The sequence below is a fragment of the Papaver somniferum genome, chromosome 6 (genome assembly GCF_003573695.1).
Source record: "Papaver somniferum cultivar HN1 chromosome 6, ASM357369v1, whole genome shotgun sequence".
Lineage (NCBI taxonomy): Eukaryota > Viridiplantae > Streptophyta > Magnoliopsida > Ranunculales > Papaveraceae > Papaver > Papaver somniferum.
Window position 1 is genome coordinate 66247151 of NC_039363.1, and position 23216 is coordinate 66270366.

Consider the following 23216-nt stretch of genomic DNA (forward strand, 5'->3'; position numbering starts at 1 on the left):
ATTTTCTGAGTTCATCTGGGTGAAACACATACTCTATCTATTTCAAAATTTTAGTCCGCTTTGAAAAAGTCAAAATATTAAGGAAACCATGGAGTTTCTTATGATGCCTTATTTGTTTACCATAGTTATTTTTTAAAAGTGGCGAAGATAAAGTAATAAAAATGTTAATCATATTTGTTTCCTATTTTGGTAAATATTTTTAACAATTTTAGATAAGATCGTACTAAAAATATATTTATAATAAAAATAAAATAATGGTATATTTGAGAGTTTATTGAAAAAGTACGATTATAAACAGAATTAGGATAGAATTTTGAAACAGACAAAAACAGTATAGAGGACAAAAATGTTGAAACAGATGGAGTATATGATATACATACTGCGAGGTCGGTATAGACACATATTATGACTTAGTATATTTCTGATATTCTTTACAGAATGAAAATATAACAAAACTAGATATTTTTGATACCCGGGTTGGAAAGATAAAGATTTTTACAATACTCGCCTTAGGAAAAAACCCATCATCAATAAGTACACAAACCAGGTGTACAAATCTGTACAGTTCACGGATTTCAGATCGACTAAGTACACATAGATAAATCCTCCAAGTGGTTGTCATAATTATCTCCCAAGGTGTAATACACTGCCATTAACTCCAAATGGGTAATTAACTTCAAGTATTGTCTTCGGAAACATTGGGTAATTAACTTCAAGTATATGTTTAAATGATTAATCATGCTGATACTATGGTTTCCACCAAATCACTTAGCGAAACATAAGAACACCAAAAAATAAACCGAAAAGGTTTTGGTTTAGAAATATTATGGCATCAAGCATATAATAATAGAATTATAAATGTTGCTCAAGTTTATATGCATACCTTTTTAGAAGAATCATATCATAAATCATGCAACTTTACCAAATATTCAGCATTTTAACAACATTATATGTATACTAGTACTCGTGTTTCTCCCACCATGTTTCATAGTAGGGAATTTCTTTGTGAGGGTGCACTTCCAACACAATCGAGTTGTGTTGGGGAGAACATTTCTATGTTCACCACAGGTGGTTAAAAAAAAACTTTTCCGTGTTTATGGATTTTTCACCATTTGTAGTTTTGGCTCAATTTGTTTCTTCTTCCACATACTCTTGTGATTTTTTTTTGATGAGGTCCTCGTTGATGTATTCATTTTCGTTCAGTCTTCAATCTTCAAGGGTATTCGGTGATTTCTGATATTAAACTACGACGCTCTCATCCTAGTCTTACACTTGAGTTTAGTAGACTAGAAATCAAGATATAGCGTTGTACATCTAACATTGGCAAAAGCTTGAGATAACAAAATTTACGAGTTCGACCGAGCAGATGGTCTAACAAGCTAAGTAGATTGAATTTCTTCACTTTGTACTCACCAAAAATATAGAACTTTCCTTTTGAAGTACTTCATCCCAACCAAACAACTTGTTAGTGAGAATGTATAATTGCCCGCATTCTAATTCCTTCGTGTTATTTCCTTCAGAAATAACTTTAGCTTTCACATCAAGGCTTAGAATCTGTTGACCATCATCGGGGATCAAGGTCATTTCGCCACATGGGAAATACAAGGTATCAGTTTCTCCATAAAACCTCTCGGAGAAGCAATTCACAACAACATCATACTCCACATAATTGAGGACCACGGGCAACAACCCAGACGCTATCACGAAGACTACTTATGCAACATGTTATCATCATGAAGAGCTCATGATGGTTAAGCTGCTATTGTAATAGATTATTTTTAATCGGTTGACGGAAAACGATGTTTGTCAATCTAGGAAGATCTTATTTTTTCTTTTGTAAGTCTTTGTTTCCATTGAATATTGTTTTTAGTATTATACTTATCAATCTTATTTTTGTTGTGATCAGGATATCATAACAGGATATATAATCGATTTTTACATTAAATTGAACCCCATACCAATTAAAACATATATATTAGCATGATATATATATATATATATATATGTTAATTCGTACTTTTTGGTAAGTATGAGAAAAACACGGCTCCATGAACCTTAATAATAATTTATGTTTAATTTCTTATCACTAGTATACCGCACGTGCATAGCACGTGCTTTCCCTTGTATACACACATTATCCATAAAATTTCTAAAATCAATCAATATATCGCCTTAATGGGGCCCTTTCAGTATGACCCGCTCTATTCCTAGTCTGACTCTCTATTTGTTTTTTACATTTACCGTTATAGCCTCACTTAATTTTTAAAGGATTCTTGATAAACCTACAAATGCAAGGGCAGAATTGGATTTTAAAATTTTGCAGCTTCATTTACTATTCATTAACTGTAGCAATGGGAGTTCACTTTATATATAGTAATAGATGGTACAAGTGGTTTTAGCCAAAGAAGGATACAAATCACGTAAGAAATTACAATAAAACTTCGGATACCACCACAGGCGCAGGTTTTCATCAAAGACATGATCATTTCTTGAGTCACTTTCTTAACTTTTGTCAAGAATCTACGGGCTACGGTTACTATGCAATACCAACAAATAACGAGCTAAATTTGTGTTCTCCCGAATAAACCTTATTTTTGGTTTAGGACTGATATTCATTAGTATTGTTTTTTTATTGATATATTAGAACACTCATACTGCAAACAAATAGTTCATCAAATGAAAAATGATGCAGATGAGCAAGCTGGCGGAGCTAGCAATTAAAATCGAGGAAGCCTAAAGAAGTATACAATTATGTGGACTTAAGTGTACTAAATCCAAAATTCTAAATGCGCTAAATAAAAAATACTATAACATAAATACAAAGATATTTCGATGGTTTTCATGATTTTAGGGATCTAGACCCAGAACTAATAAACCTCTGGCTTCGCTACCAAGCAACCTATAAGCCTATAACCTATTTGGAGGCAAAAAACCGACTATTGAGAAACATCCCAACTGAGATCCGTTTTGATGGGACACGATTATTGGTTATCGTCCTGGTACATCTTTGTGGTTGTAGGGATCTAATAATACTCTTATGATATTAACTTAAAGAATCATACTCTTTGGAGATATTATTTCAATTTATCATCCTTCATCTAACTTCCTTTAATATCATTGTACACTTCAAGATCGCACAGGGGTGTTCCCCCCTATCAAGGAGGACGGAAGTAATCCAAAATCTAAGTTTTGTCTATTTATAACTCACTTGGACACATATATAGAAGTAACTTTTTAATTTCTAGATGTCAAAAAGCAAAAAGTTAGTTTGGGTGTAAGAACGATTTCCAAAAATAGAAGGTCGATTTTTGTGAAGTAAAATATCTTTATTTCTGACTTCTGCTTTCGGTATCCAAACGCGCAATTAACGAAAACCATGTACACCGGATCATAGTTCACCACCTTACAAGCTAAAATATTCGTGAAGTCAATGACGCCAATATTGGGGCACACTCGTGGAGCCAAGCAAATCTATTGCGCAGTTGCCTTGATAAATGCAGCTATACTGATTCCTCGAAATTTCTCTAACATACAAATATTATAAGGCCAATTCATGATCCTGATCTAGCAAAGGAAAAATCAAACCAATCGACTAAAAAAAGTCAAAATCTTTCCCTTTATAAGTGAACCCCCACTTCCCCGAGTAATTCATATCAATCTTTCAAAAACCCACAGGGAGAAATGTCAGATAAGCAAAATATCCATCTCATTCTTTTTACTATATTGTCATCAATCGTATTCATATTTTCATCTTCAAATTGTGTATCAGGTTTAGCTCAACCATTACATGCCCTGGTAGCACCAATCACTAAAGATCTCAAAACTTCTCTCTTTTCAATCACTCTAAACATCCATGAAAAGTATGTTATAGATCTTGGTGGTCCATTTTTATGGTATCGTTGCCCTAAGAAATACCCAACTGTTCCTTGTGCTTCTCCTGCATGTTCTAGTGTGAAACCTTATCTCTCCCCTTTATGTCCTTCCTTGAAGAGTGAAAGTAGAGCTCATTGTAAATGTGTTGTCACCCCAGTTAACCCTGTCACTAACAAATGTTCTTTAGCTCATTTAAGCCATAAGGATTTGAGTATTTCTTGGACTAATGGTTCAACCCCGGCGACATCTATTGCCAAATTCAAAAAGCAGTATGTTTCTTGTGCACCACAAAGCCTTCTGAACTCCCTTCCTGTTGGTGTTTCTGGAATGGCAGGTCTTTCTCGATCTTTAATATCAGTTTCTTCTCAGTTTATGTCACCAAAGATGAAAATCAAAAAACAGTTTTCGGTTTGTCTCCCTAGTTCGGATTCAGCTCCGGGAGTGATGTTCTTCGGCGATGGGCCATTTCGTATGGTTCCACCAACTCCAGCTGATATACTGAGCTTTTTAGCATACACCTCTTTAGTAAAAAAGCCGAAAAGCGCGGATTATTACATTAATCTAAAGGGTATAAACGTTAACAATAACAAGGTTGTTAGTTTGGGTGTTGGAGGTAATGGAGGAGTGAAACTTAGTACCGTAGTTCCTTACACTACACTAAGTTCTCCCATCTACAAACCAGTTTTTAAAGCTTTTGTTAAAGCTACTAATGGAATCCCTAGAGCCCCGAGAGTGATACCATTCAAGTATTGTCTGAATACTACTAATCTTGGTTCCACAAGGGTTGGGCTTCCTGTTGCCCCTATTGATCTGGTTCTTGGAAATGGAGGGAATTGGACTATATTCGGAGCGAATTCGATGAAACAAGTTAGTGATGATGTGGCGTGCCTTGCATTCGTTGATGGGGGGCCAAAAGCTAAACAACCCGTAGTGCTCGGTTCATTTCAAATTGAAAATAATTTTTTGTCATTTGATCTTGAGAAATCAAGATTAGGCTTTAGTTCATCATTGTTCTTCATAAGAACTACGTGTGGTAACTTCAACTTCAAAGGAGAAATGTGGGGTTGATTTGAGTTGTAGTTGACTTGCTGTCTAATGTACACCTATGCTATGTGATGTTATTATCTTCAAAATATGATTTTGATTAAGTTTGTTAATTTGGTTTGACTCAGTTCATTCAAACTTCTTCTCTGTAATCTTTATTACTTTATGTGGAAATAAGAATCCTTTTTCATTAACTCAGTAGGATACACTAAATTTATCAATTAATTGATGACTTAATCAATGACGTTATCTGTTAATGATCTTGTCAAGAAGATATGTAGCTATGATGAGGTGCCATTCCAATGTACGGATCTCAGTAAGAGTAAAGTCCAAGTTATGAATTCAACAGATTTACAAAGAGTTAAAAATGAAGTTAGAGAAAACTCTCCGGCGTTTATTAATAATCAACTCAACCAAGATTTCATTAAAGGCGGGACTGATTCATATTGAAAAAATGAAAAAAAAAAGAAAGAAAATGCATACAAGATACATACATTGAATCACGTTCCAGACATTGGTGAATTTCAATACCTAGTTTCTTTGGATCAGATCTTTTTTTTTTTCTTTTTTCTTTTTCAATTCGAGGTCTGACTCAGAAGATGTACGAGTCAGGTACACAATCTATAAAAAAAAAGATTCAGGTAAGAAAATAAATAAATAACCCGCAGGTCTAACTTGATTGGAACTTAGCTAAAGTTATGAAACTTAAGGAAAGCTGACTTCTTATGCTCATTTCGTTATCTTATCTTAAGGAAAGCTGACTTCTTGTACTACATTATTCAGTTAACGAGGTTTAACCTTTCCATCCAAAAAAAAAAAAAGGAAAATTATTAAAATAGTATTCGGTCAAATCCCAACAAAATTTCTCAATTAACAAGGGATCAAGGTTTATACTTCATTGTTGGCCATAAATTCCAATATGATGTTGCTCTAATCTATTTGTTCCTGTTACATAATCAACTATTGAGTCCATAGATTGAAAGATTGCTATACATAATTCCAAATAACCAACAATTGAGTCTATATATGTGAAAGATTGCTATAGAGATTACCAAATTCCATGGTGTACCCAATCCAAACAAACAAAGTGTCTCTTAGAGTAATTTTTTCTTTTATTTTTGACAACCTTTCTGAGTAATACTAGTGGTTACTTGCTTACAACATATTACCTACTAGAGGCCTTCTCAGAAGAAGAATAAGAATAAAAGTGCCAGAAAATTGTTTGTACTGCAATGAAGCTGAAACTAGTTCTCATCTTTTGCTGCATTGTTCCTCTCCAAGACAAGTCTGGGGAGAGTTTATGAATAAGATGAACTGGTTTTTCACCATGCCAAATGATATTACTTCTCTGCTGCATGTTTGGGGCTTACTGCAGCATGATAAAGTCACTACCAGTATTTGGAATTTAGTTCATGCTGCCATTTTGTGGAGCATATGGAAACAAAAGAATGGAAGAATTTTAACAGATACAAGAAGCACAGTGAGGGTTGTTATTAGCAAAGCAATCTACTACCTCTTCACTTGGACTTTAGCTTTTTCAGAGTTTGAAAATGTGGATTCTTCTGCTGCTATGAGGAATTGATGCTCTATTTATTTTGGTCCGCACTAACTTGTTAGTTTGTTATCAACTTCTTTTTTGTTTTTCTTGTTTCTCTTGTTAGGGTGGTATAATTCTTTTATACCCTCTATTTTTTTGATCAATAAATCCCTTCTTTGCCGATCAAAAAAAATACTAGTGGTACTAACTTAACCACAATATCATTTGTTTTATTGTTTACTTCCTCCTTTTCAAATTAAAAAGAAATAGTTTATTTGGTATTGTACAAGAATTTGAAGAAAAAAAATCACGTTTTTTCCGGATGCAGATCCTCTATACCGGATATGTTTTTGTTCCTTTGTCCGTGCATATCATGGGGTGCCACATGTGTTTATTATTTTGATGGTTAACGGAGTTTATTCTCTCCTGACTTATTACATTTATTTATTAAAAAAAAATAAAAATTAAAAAATCAAGATATGTGTTCGTCTTCTCTCTATTTTTAAGACCGTTAATTCGCAGTTAGTTTACGTATGGTTATGAAAGGAATTAGTTATATCTACAAATTTCCAAACCATGAATTTATGTAATTTAATAAAATTAAAATAAAACTTGATAGACGTTAATAGAAATAAAAACTCTGAGATAAACTTACAACTAAAAAAGAAGAAAAAAAAACCTAATAGTTATTTTCTGGAGTGATCCAATTGATGAATCATGGTTCTTCCATGTATTTAGGTTGTGTTTTAATTGAACTTATTTGATCGTCTGATCGGTCAAACAACACTTATTCGAATCTTTTCCACAACTTAATGAGAAGTTTCGTACAAATATTTATAAAGTAGGGATTCGATCATTTCTTCACTCATCACTCATTAACCGAGCAAAAAATTATTCTTCATTCATTGCCCATAACGGAATACAGAGAAGTGTTTTGGGCGTTGGTTAGAATGAACTTTCTGAAACAAAAACTTGTTTGGATTGTTTATATATTTTTTTTGGCGGTGACTAAATGTAATCCTTATTTTAGAGCATTGCTCGGTCGAATTCACAAGTGTTGCTATATCAATCTTGTCGTCAAATTTAGTTGTCGAAATTATATCTTGATTTCTAGTCTACAGTTAGTTAAGTCTCGGATTAGAATAGAAGATGTAGTTGAGAAACGGACATCACGGCAGTCATCATTGCGTTATACCATTTGAAGGCGAAGATCAACCGAAGCTTTTGGAAAACTTCTTCAACAAAAGGTAAGTGAAGACTGAACCACCTATATCTCAAGTTATATTCATCTTTCTATCTATGAGACGATGTTGAATAACTAATTAGACTATCACAAGCATATCAAGAATTTCGAGTCAAGTTTATCTTGGTAATTACTTCTCGAAATATATGACTAAGATTAATGAACATTTGTTCATACTTGATGAATTTCGGTTAAGGACAATCTATTGTTTGTAATCTAAATTATGATTCAAGATCATCATTCGAAAATAGCCTGGAAGAGTGATATGTGTCATTAATGTTATTTGCGAATGTTTCAAATTAAATTAGAGATAAATATACAACTACTATTATTCTCGGATACAAGACAGTATGGATACCAGTCTTACAAACGGGGAGAACTGTAGTACATGTACCTAATTGTCACATGCCCATTTAATCGCCTAAAATTTTCATGGGACATGACCGGAAATGATTGTGGTTCAGTGAATCAACTTTAACCACAATCACTCAGCCTTGCGTACCCGCATCAAAGTACGCATCTGCCTTCACTCTAAAGGCTTGGTACAACGGAAGTCTTCATCTTCTTTCTCTCTAACTCTTCATACCCCCATAAGCATAAGAGGTTCTGCCATGTACTTGAACAATTCCCATACAAATCAGAAACACAATGAACACAAAGAATATTGCAACAAACCCATTTTATTGCACCAAAGAAAGATTACAAAACTTGTCCATCACATGGACCAAAACAGAACATTCACTCTCATGGTGAATGCCTAACTCTGTCTACATTAGTGGTTCTTCTCTCAATCGAACAACCATTGTTCTTATTAATATCTAAGCTATTGTTTGTGGGTGAAAATTGTTTCTGCTGTTATTGTTAAATTCGTGTGTGGATGAGAAACGAGTCTAGACCCTAAATAATGTAATGCACGGGAATACTTTTGATTCGAGAGATCAATCTGTACAACCCTGGCCTAAACCAAGAAATGTCCATTCAGGGCTTGCTTCGGTCACAAAGTGAAGGATAATGGTTGGTCTTAGGGAGGGAAGCGAAGAAAGTGTTGAGACCAGAATAGTTGATTCTGAAGGTGTGGTTGTTTACGACTTGTATTAGAAAGTAGAACTGGCTAGCTGAACGAAAAGCTATCAGGTGATTTCTAGATACTGTGTTTCTCTCCTGACAAAAACTTGTTGTTTGATGGAAATAGGTGAAACCTATTTATACAAGTCGTAGTAAAACGTACACTGGTCTCGTAGGAAGTGGAAACGATTGAGTAGTAGAAGAGTGGAGTAACGTGCAACATCAGAATTTATGCTTCCATGATGAAGGAAACGTTTACACCATTACTTCTTGCCATTACTAACCTCCCTTCTTCATGACACTTTCTTGTAACGGGCGTATTGCACGCCGCACGCTGTAAACCTCCAGACCAATATCCTGATGAGTATCCTCCAGTTTGTGACATGTTTGATGTCTCGAGTGTTTTCATGGAAAACATGTAGCACTTTGCTACATGTGGCAAGTTAAAATCAAGAGGCTTGCCGCAGAAAAATAGCATGTGACGCTATTAGGCTTGTCTTGACTGGTCTCCTGAAACTTTCCACAAGCCTGCCGGCTCGGTGGCGAACTTTGATGGATGGGATTGCATATCATGATGAAGGGTAGCCGTTGATTATGGATACCTTCTGTTGGCGCCTGGTAATGGCACAATGGCACCTTTGGTGCATGCCAATGGCATTGCAGCATGGCTGGCATGGCTCGTGCATGTCAGTGACACGGTGGTGCAAGTGGCGCCTGACATAGCCATGGCCACTAGATTTAGGCGGCGGGTCGCCTAACAGTTGACACAAGTCTGTCAGTTCGGTGGCAATCTTGGATGGCTGAGATCGCATCTCATGAGGAAGAGTAGTCGTTGATTATGGCTACCTTCTGTTGGCGCCTGGTAATGGAACAGTGGCGCCTTTAGTGTATGCCAGTGGCATTGCGGCATGGATGGCATAGTGCGTGCATGCCAGTGGCATGATGGTGTAAGTGGCGCCTGTCGTAGCCATGGCCACGGGATTCAGGCGATTGGTCGGCTAAAAGTTGCCACAAGTCTGTTAGTTTGGTGGAAAACTTGGATGGTTGAGATTGCATCTCATGGGGAAGGGTATTCGTTGATTGTAGATTCCGTTGGCGCCTGACAAGGGCATAATGGCATGCTAGTGGCGTCGCGGCATGGCTGGCATAGTTTGTGTATGCCAGGGGCGCGATGGTGCAAGTGGCGCCTGGTGTAGCCATGGCCGCTGGATTTTTGGCACGCTGGTGTTAGATTCAAACATGGTGTGGAAACATCAGTTTTAATGGCCACATTGATTCCCATGTTCTGTGGAGTATTGTTTGGCTCGGTTGGCGCTACAACTTTTCCTAAATTAGGGTTTGGCATGTCTAAACCCCAATTAGCGTATATGGCATGTAGTATGCAGTAGGTGGCACGTTTGGCATGTGCAATTGGCATGCCTGTTTGGCGTGTGCGATTGGCATGCTTTTGGCATGACGTTTGGCATGTGCGCCTGAAATGCGTGTTTTGCATGTCGTTTGGCATGTGCGCCTAGAATGCGTGTTTGACATGCCGTTGGCACGTTGGCATGGTTTTGGGAAGCCAACTTGGTATGGTAATCTTTTGACATAATTTCCACCATTTTTAAAGCTGTGACAGGTTTAGAGCAACCTGATTGGTCAATGAAAGCAGGGAGCCGTCCAAGCATGGGCGTGGCCACTCTTTTGGTGCACGTGGCAGGTTTAGTGCGACCTGATTGGTCGATGGGAAATAGGGTCGGAAAGTATGGGCCCAACCACAACTTATGTGCATGTGGAGAGTTTAAGGCGACCGAATTGGTCGAGGTAAATATGGTCGGTTTAGGATGGGGCGTGGCCAATGGAAAATGGCTCCGGTTGGCCTAAGGCATGTTCACGCCTCTCTTTGTTGCTGCTCCTATCCTGCGTCTCATTGTTTTCTGATTCTGGGAAAGATTTTGTATCTGCTAATCCGTGGAGAATTAATTACCTAGTTTTCCTAGGCTTAATTTCGACAATCAAGGTATGATATACTGGATAAGGCGCAAAACCCCAACTTTTGCAAATTAGTCAGGATAATTGATTGAATTCTATGTGTTGACACAGAGTTCTTTTAAGTTTGTTGCCAGAGAGCAGCATGATTTCTGATTGAATACCTTATGCAAAGACCTTGTCCTTGATATTTTGAAATTCGTACTGCTCTGCTGCGAGTGAACGCAAATTGTCATGCCATATCAACATTAAGGGTTCAGCCGGGGAACATAGCACAGAAAGCATTCAAAGAATCTTATATTAATTGAGTGTAGGCAAGGTGCCAAAATTTACAGAATGCCTGGGATTGTTACTACATGCACTATTCTTGGTAAATTTCATAAGAAAGTATTGAGTTTCTCAATAAATGTGCCAGTGAAGAGGTTGACACTCATGGCTATGTTTCCTTACAGAGTGACATCACATCAGATGTAAGGTTTTACAATTCTAACCCTAAGCTAAAAACCACCATCAACATTAAGTCCCCTGCTTAGCTCGTAACAGTGGCATTGTTGCGGGGTAAGCATGAGATGGTGACAGACAAGGATAAAATCGAAACGACAAGTCATGAAGAGATTGTCAGGAAAGTTTGGCTAACCTTTGTCAGGAGGCATGAAGAATTTGTGATCCTTGCATTGGCGGCTTTGCATAAATTCTACTTGGACATGGGGTGTTGGCATCAGCGTTGCAACTTTGGCTACTGATCGGCAGAGATGGCACTGCAACTTGATCCGCAGAACGGGCATTGGCTGGCTAGGAAAAGTAGATACCGTTGTTGGATTTGAACGATGGATGGCACTGCTTGCTTGGTTATATCCATGGAATGGTGCTGCTGGACAGATCCGCGGAGCAGCGTTGTTGGCTAGGTCCGCGGAGCGGTGCTGTTGGCTAGATCCGTGAAGCGGTGGACGGTACATGGATGGCTAGATGACGGAGAAGAAGAGATAGCACGACTGTCTCCTGATTCGTAGAGCGGTGGATGACGCTTCTTTGAACGAATAAGATGGCGCTTCCTTGGCTGGTGAAGATGGCGCTGCTTTGAACGGCTAAGATGGTGCTTCCTTGGATGGTAAAGATGGCGCTGCTTTGAACGAATAAGATGGAGATGCTTTGGCTGGTGAAGATGGTGCTGCTTTGGACGGCTAAGATGGTACCACTTTGGCTGGCTAGGTCAATGGCGCTGGAAGGGTAGATGGAGCTGCTTTGGCTGGCTATGGAATGTCCCATGGCGCTGCTGGCTAGGACGCGGGACGGTAGAGATGGTCTGCTGACTTGGACGTGGATTTTTGGCGCCGTGCGTGGCACTGGATGGGACGCGGACTGTTGGTCCCGACTTAGGCGCGGACTTTTGGCGCTGGCTTGGCCGCGGCCTGTTGGCGCCATAGGGCGTTGTCAGCGTGGGCCTGGTTGCCTCTTTCCTTGTATAGCCCAAACAAGAAACATTCCTTCACTCGAACTCCAAAAGTACTATGCCTATAAAAGGCGTTACCTATCCTCTTTATCTCGTATTATTGGTTTTGTTTCCACGTCTTGGTGCTAGCGGCAGAGCAGTAGCAATAAAGCAGGAGAGCATATTTCAGGTACGTATCCCCAATGTTTCTTCTTTTTCTTGCTCTTATGTATTGTGTAAACCCTAGCCATAGGTATATCTTCCATAAATTTGTAGAAATACTTCAGTATGAATGATTCCACAGTAGCACCGCAGTAATGTTAGCCACCACATTAGTAACAACGAAAACAACCATTATGCAAAGTAGGCATGCACAGACGAGTGGCTGCCATTAATTCCTTTCCCATGAAAACCTAGCTTTAGGGTTTCTTTTTCCTCCATGGTCGTGAGCATAATTTCCGCGGTGGGGTGCACTCTTCCTTTAGGCCGAGAGCATGCTTCCCGCTGCAAGACATGGTTTTTGGCTAGGGGCGTGTTTTCCGCGGCAAAATATGTCTTGTTGAAGCGGGAATTAGTCCCCACTCCTTTAGCTATGCGTGTTATGACTTGTGGTTAAACAAGTTTTCTCAAAGTAGTGACTTTTCTCCGTTTTTGCTCCATTGTAGTTAAGCAGCATAAAAGGATTTTATTAAGATGTCACCTGAAAGCGGTCTCGCCGTTGCGTCGAAAAGTGCTAGCGTCTCCAAACCGAATATGGATGATGAGTTCTTCACAAAATTTTCCACAATTAAGAAGACGCATCCTAAATATGTCGCGATCCTTTTGACCCGTTCCGAAAATGAGGGAGACGTCCAATCGGTTCGGCCAAGGCGCGTAATGCGAATTTGTCTTCAGAAAAAAGAGTATCTTGCTTCTCCTATCGACTTCAAGATCTTTCAAAGTCCATTGAAGTCTTTTGATAAATGGATGCAATTCATGATCAAGACTGCGTGAATGATAATCTGACCAAGGTGCAAATTATCAATGTTGTCATGGCTTCTGCAACACTTCGAATCAGGAAAGACATTGCGGGCTTGATCACTTTCATCTCCAGATGGTGTCCGGATACTCACACGGCCATATGTAGGTGGGGTGAAATGACCATTTATTTGGAGAGTGTATCCATATTGTTGAATCTTCCAATAACAGGGAATCTTAACATCACTTTGTCTGATGAAGAAGAAAAAATGTGTACCATCCTCGTCGAGAAGTCTGCAGTGTTCGTTCGGAAGGAAAATGAGACAAAATGTTTCTATAACTTGTGGGTGTCTGAATGGTTCCCGAGTGAATCGGAGTCAAATCAGGAGATGAGTAGTACGCTCCATGTTGCGGCATTTTTGGCTCTCTGGCTATCTAGAGACATTTTTTATGATGGCTCTGGAAAGAAGAAGATAAGACAGGAACTCATCAAATTTGCCATCAAATTTGCGAAAGGTGTCATTCTCTCCATTGGTGACTTGTTTCTTGGATCTTTGTACACCCATCTGGATCATCTGGCCGCAGACATGCATGCTTCCAATGGTTATGTGAAAGTAGACTCGTACATCCACGTTGCTTCCCTCCAAGCATGGCTGTGGGAGCACTTCAAAAGTTATGCTCCTAACCCGCTGGCTTCATTTCCCGAATCCTATGGAGGCTCTAGGATACTTCGTTGGTTGAATAGGCGTCCGAAAGCTGGATCAAATCTCATTGACTTCCTCGACAATGCGTACGCAGTTCACTTTCGTCCCTGGGCTCCGGTCCATCCATCCATACTTCAGGCGAACACTTTTGCCTCTACCCCAAACAGAACTTTGCTTTCTACTGAAAAGAATATGAGTGTTGGATAAATCATATTCATGCGAAGCTGCATTCCCGGACACGTGTCATCTTTTTTCCGAGGATCTTATGAGGTCGTTCCTTATAACATTGACAGGGATGCTCGGCATATGGGCTTTGACCAATGAGTCCTATTTCTTCGTCAGTTAGCCGCTCCAGAAGAATTGTTGTCAGCTGCTCTTGATGCCAGTGTCCTTGCGCCGAGTAAAAGTTTCCCTTTCCTGTTTTCAGAACGAAATCCAGCGACTACCTCCAGATATAACATATTTTAGCAGGATGAGTTTCTTGCTATCCACGGGTTCGTCAACGAAGTGGTGAAATATCCTCGTGTAAAGCCTTCCCCTGCGATCTTGGCGGAGCATCCATTATTGAGGGAGATTCCCACAGTTAAGCGGAAATCTCTTAACCCGGATATGAACAGTCCCCAGAAAAAGGAGCGTAGGTCGAAAAATTGTGCAGGCGGCTTCCAATCGGGTTCGACGGCTCTTGCGACTTTTAGTTCTTTCAACATGCAAGTACCTATGATCTTCTTACTGGTTTGGTTGAATTGCATAAATTCTCCATTTTGCTGTTGAACATCTGCTCTTCTTTTAACTCAGGGTCTAGATAACTCGAACGTCTTCGCTAGACTTGCCCAGGGTCAGAAAGTGGCGCCTCTTGAGGAAGGGGCTGGCGACACTGAGTCTCTTGAATATGGAGAAGAAGATGGAGAGGAGTAAATCTCAAGATCCGGTGGAAATGAGAAAAGCACCTCTGAATGTAGCGATAAGTCTTCTTTCAGTGAGCCCTCAAACGAGTCAGTGAGTTTTCCACGTGTTTTTTTTTTCTTGGACTATTTATTTGGAATAAATGCTCAATCGATAACATTGCAGGAAGGAAACATTTTTGGAGATAACCCTGGGAGAGAGAATTATCACAGTGAAGATATAGCTTCGTATCCAATCATGGAAGCCGTGCCCGTTGGTAATCTGGAGATGGAGGTTGATCGTCCTGGAGATGTTGATATGCTTCAAACGGCGAACAACGCTTCTGTATCTTCTGGTGCAATTGTTACCAAAGAACCCTTGTTGGTTGCGGGTTCAGCTGTAGGTGCCGCTTTCATCCCTCCATTCTTGACTCCTTATGAAGATCACTTGATGATTGGAGGTTTCATTGTACCAATTAAGTATGAGGCGCAATATACCAAGACATGGAAAAGGTATGGACATATTTCCACATCCAAAAAGATCACTAGCCGATTTGCGCTTGTCAAGCGCGTTGAAGAAGCTTTATCTTTGATTCATGACATGTGCAATGTGACTGGCCATACTGTTTCTGGAGATGTAGTCTCAAGTTGGAAGTTTCGTCGGGATATGTGCGTAGACTTTGAGTTCAACATCTCTTGGTTTTGTGAAGGTTTTCCGGAGATCCAAAGGTTGCAGGCTGAAGCGATCGAAGGTCCCTCTGCGGATGTGATCAGACAACAGGAAGCAGAAGTCGAAAGGTTGTCTCAGGAGTTGAAGCTGAAGCAGGCGGCTCTTCAAAGCGCGAAGGATGCTTTCTCCAAGAAGAACGAACCATTGTTGAATGATTTCCCTTGAATACCTTCTGTCCTCTGAACTTCTTTTTCTTAGTTTTTTTTTTTTGAAAGGCAAAGAAACGCCTAGTTCATGGTTTGATTTTCTAGTTTTTTGGATCGATAGATAATTGCTACATATGAGGGTTTTGGATTATTCTTTGGAATGAAGTATTTTAAAATAATGTTGTTTTGATTATGTCTGTAAGTAGCGCAAATATCCCAGGAGAGTCATGAAACCATGAATGTTGTATGACAGCGGAAAGTATAGGATGAAATTTGGGAATAACATGGTTATCAGTTTCCATTATCAGCGCGGAAACCCAAAGTAATAGGTCATGTACTTTATCAAACAAGACTTACTCGCTTTTAGGGTCTCCCAACAAAATGGATCCTCAGGGCGTAAGTCCGGGTTTTTATGGGCGACGCCGTCCTGACCGTAAAAAGTCCCCAGTCACTCCTCGTCGCGTGATAAACTGATACTGGGCCGTTGATTCTAGAGCGGATTGTTTTCTTCTACCATCTCGAGATCGGGTTGAAGAATAAAATTGGAAATTGGAAATTGATATTGTAACCGAGAGATTAATCTCCCACTGTGGTCTCCAATTGGTTGTGGGTGAAAAAGGTTTCTGTTGTTGATACATGTGTATCTTCCTCTCTCCGGGAACTAATGATCCTTAAGACCGATTGAGGATAGAAATGTAATTTGGGAAGGAATACTGATTTTTAGGCAGTATTCTTAGATAAAGAAATATTCCTAAAAAAGGTATTATTCATAAATAAGGAAATATACCTAGAAAAGGAATACTTCTTAGACAAGGCAATATACCTAGATAAGGAAACATACCTAGAAAAGGAATTACTCCTAGATAAGAAAATAGATTCTTAGAAGGTTTGGGAAACCGTTAAATCTATAAATAGAGATGTTTATCTCATAGCTAAGAATCTAGAGTGTGGTTTGTGATACAAACACACCTAGATCGGAGAGTTCGTGAGACAAATCACCTTGAGACAAGTTTGTGAGGCAATTAATTATTATAAAAGCAAACTTAACAAATATTTTAAGGTTATTTACCTAGAGAGATTGTGAGCGTAACAAAGAGAGAATTATAATACTTTTCTTGTTCATAATCTAGAGAAGATATATTTCTTCGAACCTGGTTTCTAGTGTATTCTGTTTTCTAGTTTTTGTCTATTATTATTTTGAATTCCGCCTCTATAATAATAGTCACCAAGGTACATAGATCAATACGTATCAAGTTGGTATAAGAGCAAGGTTCGTTCTTTTAGAGAAGATTCTTGTGGTTTATGGTTTTCACTAGGTCTTTTTACGTAAAACTTGGTGAGGTGCTCGAGAAGCTAGAAGACGCTAGGAGAACAAGGGAATCAAAGATGGGAAAGTCAGTTGATGATCCTAAGCATAGCGAACCACAAACTATGAAAGAAAAGGTAGATGAGATACAAACAGACACGTAATCGGTTCAAGTTACCCTTAAGGAATCGAATAAAGGTATTCATTCTCATACACCCTAGCGGAAGGCGAAGAAAAAGACTACGTCTCCATCTGGTGTTTTTGAAGAAGGAGAAGAAGAACCGCTCAAAGAAGATTGCATCATGGAACGAAGAGTGACTAAGACAAGACTAAGAGATATGGAAGCTTTTCAAATTATACGTCAAGGTCCAGTTTCCAGCAAAGAGTGATGGTTCAGCAGGTTGAAATGAACCCTCGAGTTCCCTAACCTCCAAATCTAACTTTCATGGGAGTTCAAGTTCTTGAGTGGGGGCGCATGATACATGTGTATCTTCCTCTCTCCGGGAACTAATGATCCTCAAGACCTATTGAGGATAAAAATGTAATTTGGGAAGGACTACTGATTTTTAGGCAGTATTCTTAGATAAGGAAATATTCCTAAACAAGGTATTATTCATAAATAAGGAAATATATCTAGAAAAGGAATACTTCCTAGACAAGGCAATATACCTAGATAAGGAAACATACCTAGAAAAGGAACTACTCCTAGATAAGGAAATAGATCCTTAGAAGGTTTGGGAAACCGTTAAAGCTATAAATAGAGATGTTTAGCTCATAGCTAAGAATCTAGAGTGTGGTTTGTGATACAGACACACCTAGATCAGAGAGGGAGGTTTGTGAGACAAATCACCTTGAGAGAAGTTTGTGAGGCAATTAATTATTGTAAAAGCAAACTTAGCAAATATTTTAAGGTAATTTACCTAGAGAGATTGTAAGCGTAACAAAGAGAGAATTATAATAGTTTTCTTGTTCATAATCTAGAGAAGATATATTTTTTCGAACCTGGTTTCTAGTGTGTTCTGTTTTCTAGTTTTTGTCTATTATTATTCTGAATTCCGCCTCTATAATAATAGTCACCAAGGTACAGAGATCAATACGTATCAGCTGTTTTTGGTAAATTCCTATGTGTGGATGAGAAACGAGTCTAGACCCTAAACAATATACTACACGAGAGTACTTTTGATTCGAGAGATCAATCTGTACAACCCTGGCCTAAACCAAGAAATGGCCATTCCAGACTTGCTTCGGTCACAAAGTGAAGGAGAAGGGTTGGTCTTAGGTAGGGAAGCGAAGAAAGTGTTGAGACCAGAATAGTTGATTCTGAAGGTGTGGTTGTTTACAACTTGTATTAGAAAGTAGAACTGGCTAGCTGAATGAAAAGCTATCAGGTGATTTCTGGATATTGTGTTGCTCTCCTGACAAAAACTTGTTGTTTGGTGGAAATAGGTGAAACCTATTTATACAAGTCGTAGTAAAACGTACCCTGGTCTCGTAGGAAGTGGAAACGATTGAGTAGTAGAAGAATGGAGTAACGTGCAACGTCATAATTTATGCTTCCATGATGAAGGAAACGTTTACACCATTACTTCTTGCCATTACTAACCTCCCTTCTTCATGACACTTTCTTGTAACGGGCGTATTGCACGCCGCACGCTGTAAACCTCCAGACCAATACCTTGATGAGTATCCCCCATTTTGTGACATGTTTGATGTCTCAAGTGTTTTCGTGGAAAACATGTAGCACTTTGCAACGTGTGGCAAGTTAAAATTAAGAGGCTTGCCGCAGAAAAATAGCATGTGATGTTATTAGGCTTGTCTTGGCTGGCCGCCTGAAACTTGCCACAAGACTGCCGGCACGGTGGCGAACTTTGATGGATGGGATTGCATCTCATGATGAAGGGTGGCTGTTGATTATGGCTACCTTCAGTTGGCGCCTGGTAATGGCGCAATGGCACCTTTGGTGCATGCCAGCAGCATTGCAGCATGGCTGGCATGGCTCGTGCATGTCAGTGGCACAGTGGTGCAAGTGGCGCCTGACGTAGCCATGGCCACTAGATTTAGGCGGCGGGTCGCCTAAAAGTTTCCACAAGTCTGTCGGTTCAGTGGAAAACTTGGATGGCTGAGATCGCATCTCATGAGGAAGGGTAACCGTTGATTATGGATACCTTCTGTTGGCGCCTGGTAATGGCACAGTGGCGCCTTTAGTGTATGCCAGTGGCATTGCGGCATGGCTGGCATAGTACGTGCATGCCAGTGGCATGATGGTGTAAGTGGCGCCTGTCGTAGCCATGGACACGGAATTTAGGTTGCTGGTCGCCTAAAAGTTTCCACAAGTCTGTTAGTCTGGTGGAAAACTTGGATGACTGAGATTGCATCTCATGGGGAAGGGTAGCCGTTGATTGTGGCTTTCGTTGGCGCCTGAAAATGGCACAATCGCATGCTAGTGGCGTCGCGGCATGGCTGGCATAGTTTGTGCATGCCAGCGGCGCGATGGTGCAAGTGGCTCCTTGCATAGCCATGGCCGCTGGATTTTTGGCACGTTGGTGCTAGATTCAAACATGGTGTGGCAACATCAGTTTTAATGGCCATATTGATTCCCATGTTCTGTGGAGAATTGTTTGGCTCGGTTGGCGTGACAACTTTGCCTAAATTACGGTTTGGCATGTCGAAACCATAATTAGTGTATATGGCATGTAGTATGCAGTAGGTGGCACGTTTGGCATGTGCACTTGGCATGCCTGTTTGGCGTGTGCGATTGGCATGCTTTTGGCATGTTCGGCACGCCGTTTGGCATGTTCGGCACGCCGTTTGGCATGCGCGTTCGGCATGTTTGGCATGCCGTTTGGCATGTGCATCTGGCATGTTTGTTAATGGCATGTTTGACATGCCGTTGGCACGTTGGCATGGTTTTGGGAAGCCAACTTGGTAGGGTAACCTTTTGACACAATTTCCACCCTTTTTAAAGCTGTGGAAGGTTTAGAGCAACCCGATTGGTCAACGAAAGCATAGATCCGGCCAAGCATGGGCGTGGCCACCCTTTTGGTGCACGTGGCAGGTTTAGTGCGACCTGATTGGTCGATGGGAAATAGGGTCGGCAAGTATGGGCCTAGCCACAACTTATGTGCGTGTGGAGAGCTTAAGGCGACCTGATTGGTCGAGGGAAATATGGTCGGTTTAGGATGGGGCGTGGCCAATGGCAAATGGCGTCGGTTGGCCTAAGGCATGTCCACGCCTCTCTTTGTTGTTGCTCCTATCCTGCGTCTCATTGTTTTCTGATTCTGGGAAAGATTTTGTATCTTCTAATCCGTGGAGAATTAATTACCTAGTTTTCCTAGGCTTAATTTCGACAAGCAAGGTCTGATATACTGCGCAAGGTGCAAAACCCCAACTTTTGCAAATTAGTCAGGATAATTGATTGAATTCTATCTGTTGACACAGATTTCTTTTAAGTTCGTTGCCAGAGAGAAACATGCTTTCTGATTGAATACCTTATGCAAAGACCTTATCCTTGATATTTGGAAATTTGTGCTACTCTGCTGGGAGTAAACACAAATTGTCATGTCATATGAACATTAAGACTTCAGCCGGGGAACATAGCACAGAAAGCATTCAAATAAACTTATATTAATTGAGTGTAGGCAAGGTGCCAAAATTTACAGAATGCCTGGGATTGTTGCTACATGCACCATTCTGGGTAAATTTCATAAGAGAGTATTGAGTTGCTCAATAAATGTGCCAGTGAATAGGTTGACACTCATGGATCCGTTTCCTTATAGAGTGACGTCACATCAGATGTAAGGTTTTACAATTCTAACCCTAAGATAAAAACTACCATCAACAACTATTTATACATGCTAAAGATCAGGCCAAATATGTGTGCAACCGCTTGCACATCCTACAGACATCCACATGTCCACATGTAGTTTTCCTAACCGCCAATCTGCTTTTCAACTGCCACTTTTTGTATTGTCTTGAAGATTGAAGTCACACTTGTCTTGAATGGTTAAGGACACTCTAGTAAGGTTATGAACTCATTTCATAACCCTTCTAACTCTTCTCGCACCTTTGGCATGCTTGCAAAGCCAATAACCAACACTTGAGCCATAATGCACCACTTTTACGCCACTTTTGTGCCGCTTCTGCGCCTCACCGCATTTGGCCTTTCTCTGAACTTTTTAGGACAGTTTAGCTAAGACAAATTCATGTCAACATGATTTCTAACTTATGCTCATATGAGTTATTCTTGCTTTACTTAGCCAATTGAGCGACAATATCAATGCCACTCTTGCATTACTAGCTTGTTTGTATTATTCAATCTTTGGATAGCCTTGAACTAATGCATAGACCAAGTCTTAGTCTATTCTACCTTCTTGCATCATCCTTGAGTTTGGGATAACTTAATTCCATGGATATGCCTTAATGACAACATCGCATGTTGCATCTTTCCACTTTGGCCATGTATTGTGTTTTCCTCAATGAAGCTTCATTATGTTGGCCAATAAGCTTCATTACTTAGAAAAATGTATTTATAGTGTAGCACTACCTTTGCTCTTCACCGGCCCTGCAGGGTTATGCCATTCTTAGCAATTGACAGTCTATGCAATATCGCGCAATCATCGTCGGACACCGACTTGGCCTGCAACTCTGGAATGCGCAATCATAGTGCGCCACTTTCATGGAACGTCATAGACCTACCCCACATAATCCGTTCAACACCCTCGTTGAACGCAACAAAGTATACTCGTTATACTTGTTCTGTGTCCTTGTACAGTTCTGAGCCCTTCTCAGATTTCAGCAAACTTTGCTTGGCCTTTAACCTTTCCAAAACTTCTCTGCCTAGTACTTTATGCCGTAACTTTGCTTACTGCCTTGTCATTGATCCTACTGACTTGCAATGTTGTTGTCACGTTAACCTATGCTTCAACTCCCACTGCAATTGCATATTAATACCCAAATGCACTTGCGATCTGTTGCTATGCACTTTCAGAACTTGTTAGAGCATAGCTCTGTTGAACCCACCAAGCGTTGGTATGTCAAGTTTGGTTGTCATATTTTAGTGAGCCATAACTCATTTAAAGAGTCGTTTGATTATGTACTAGAGTCAACTTCGTATAAGTTAGCTTGAAAGTATTAGGATATGAGACATTACAGGTATTGCGAAGACTTGAAGAAGTGAAGAAGCAAGGAGCTACAATGACAACATCATCCTTCCACTTGAGGTTAGTGATATTTGACTTGAACTGTTTCATTCCCTAACGTATCTTTCAAGTCGTGCATATTGAAAACAAAACTGCGAAGCATGAATGATTATACTCTAGTTAGACATAGTATTAAGGAATACAATACGAGGTTTACTGCTTAACTATTAAACTTTATATATAAGACATCGACATAATCGTTTGAATGCTATTGTGATTATGTATGGGTATAAGGTGAAGATTTCATCCTAGGAAACAATGTCTTACATTTGTTTTAAGGAAGTAAATTCATGAACTTGTTTTGTAAATCGAAAGAGAAATCGCCAGGCATTATTGGTATTATTATTCATTGCATATCTTTTGAACTACTAATATGTGTGATTAGTATAAAGGCCTTACTTTTGTATTGGTATGACTTTTATTAGTGAAACCGATCTTAAGTAATCTCCTGAGATGGTATGATCGATTTTATGTTATTGATATGACCGACACTGGGTAAAGGGGAACCGATCCTAGTAAGAGGTGAAACCTATCACAAAGGTGAATGCATCCTTATATGAGGCGCAACAAGTTTTTAGAAGAAAGGGGAACCGATCCTGTGGACATGTGCAACACGTTTTTAGGCAAAGGGGAACCGATCCTATAGAAATGTGCAGCAAGTACAAATTAGATACCATATATATGTGGGGAAACGATCCTAGTACCTAGTCAACCAAATTTTGGTAACTAGCGTGACTATGCAAAGTACTCACATGGAGGTAGAACCGAAACTTGTTTTGGTAGAACCGTGAAACCCGTATTTGGTGATTGAGTCTTCTTGATCAATCACATAGTTCTTGAAAGTGAGATGAATCAATTCTAAACTTGTTTGGAAGTGTGGGTTTCAAGATTGTAAGTATGAAAGAGGACTTACAAAGTAAGGATGTCGACATACTTTGAACATATGCAGTAACACTAATCTTTAATTGTTCAAAATTATTCCTTAATAGATAAAGGAAGAAAATCCCGGATCGAATAAAATAAATTGAGAATTTTTTATTTAAGGTTTTTAATTTTATTTTAGGAAAATGAAAATTAGTAATGTGCATTTACTAGTTGGAGATTTTCCAAGAGATTTTCGGTAAATATTTGGACA

At 39.5% G+C, this 23216-nt stretch overlaps 1 protein-coding gene across 1 annotated transcript; it reads left to right on the forward strand.

Annotated features, from left to right (window-relative positions):
- Positions 1-3681: 3681 nt before the first annotated feature.
- On the forward strand, positions 3682-4941 carry LOC113290879 (basic 7S globulin 2-like). Its single transcript, XM_026540468.1, has one exon. It carries the CDS (start codon positions 3682-3684, stop codon positions 4939-4941), a length of 1260 nt encoding a protein of 419 aa, XP_026396253.1.
- The last annotated feature ends 18275 nt before the right edge of the window (positions 4942-23216 follow it).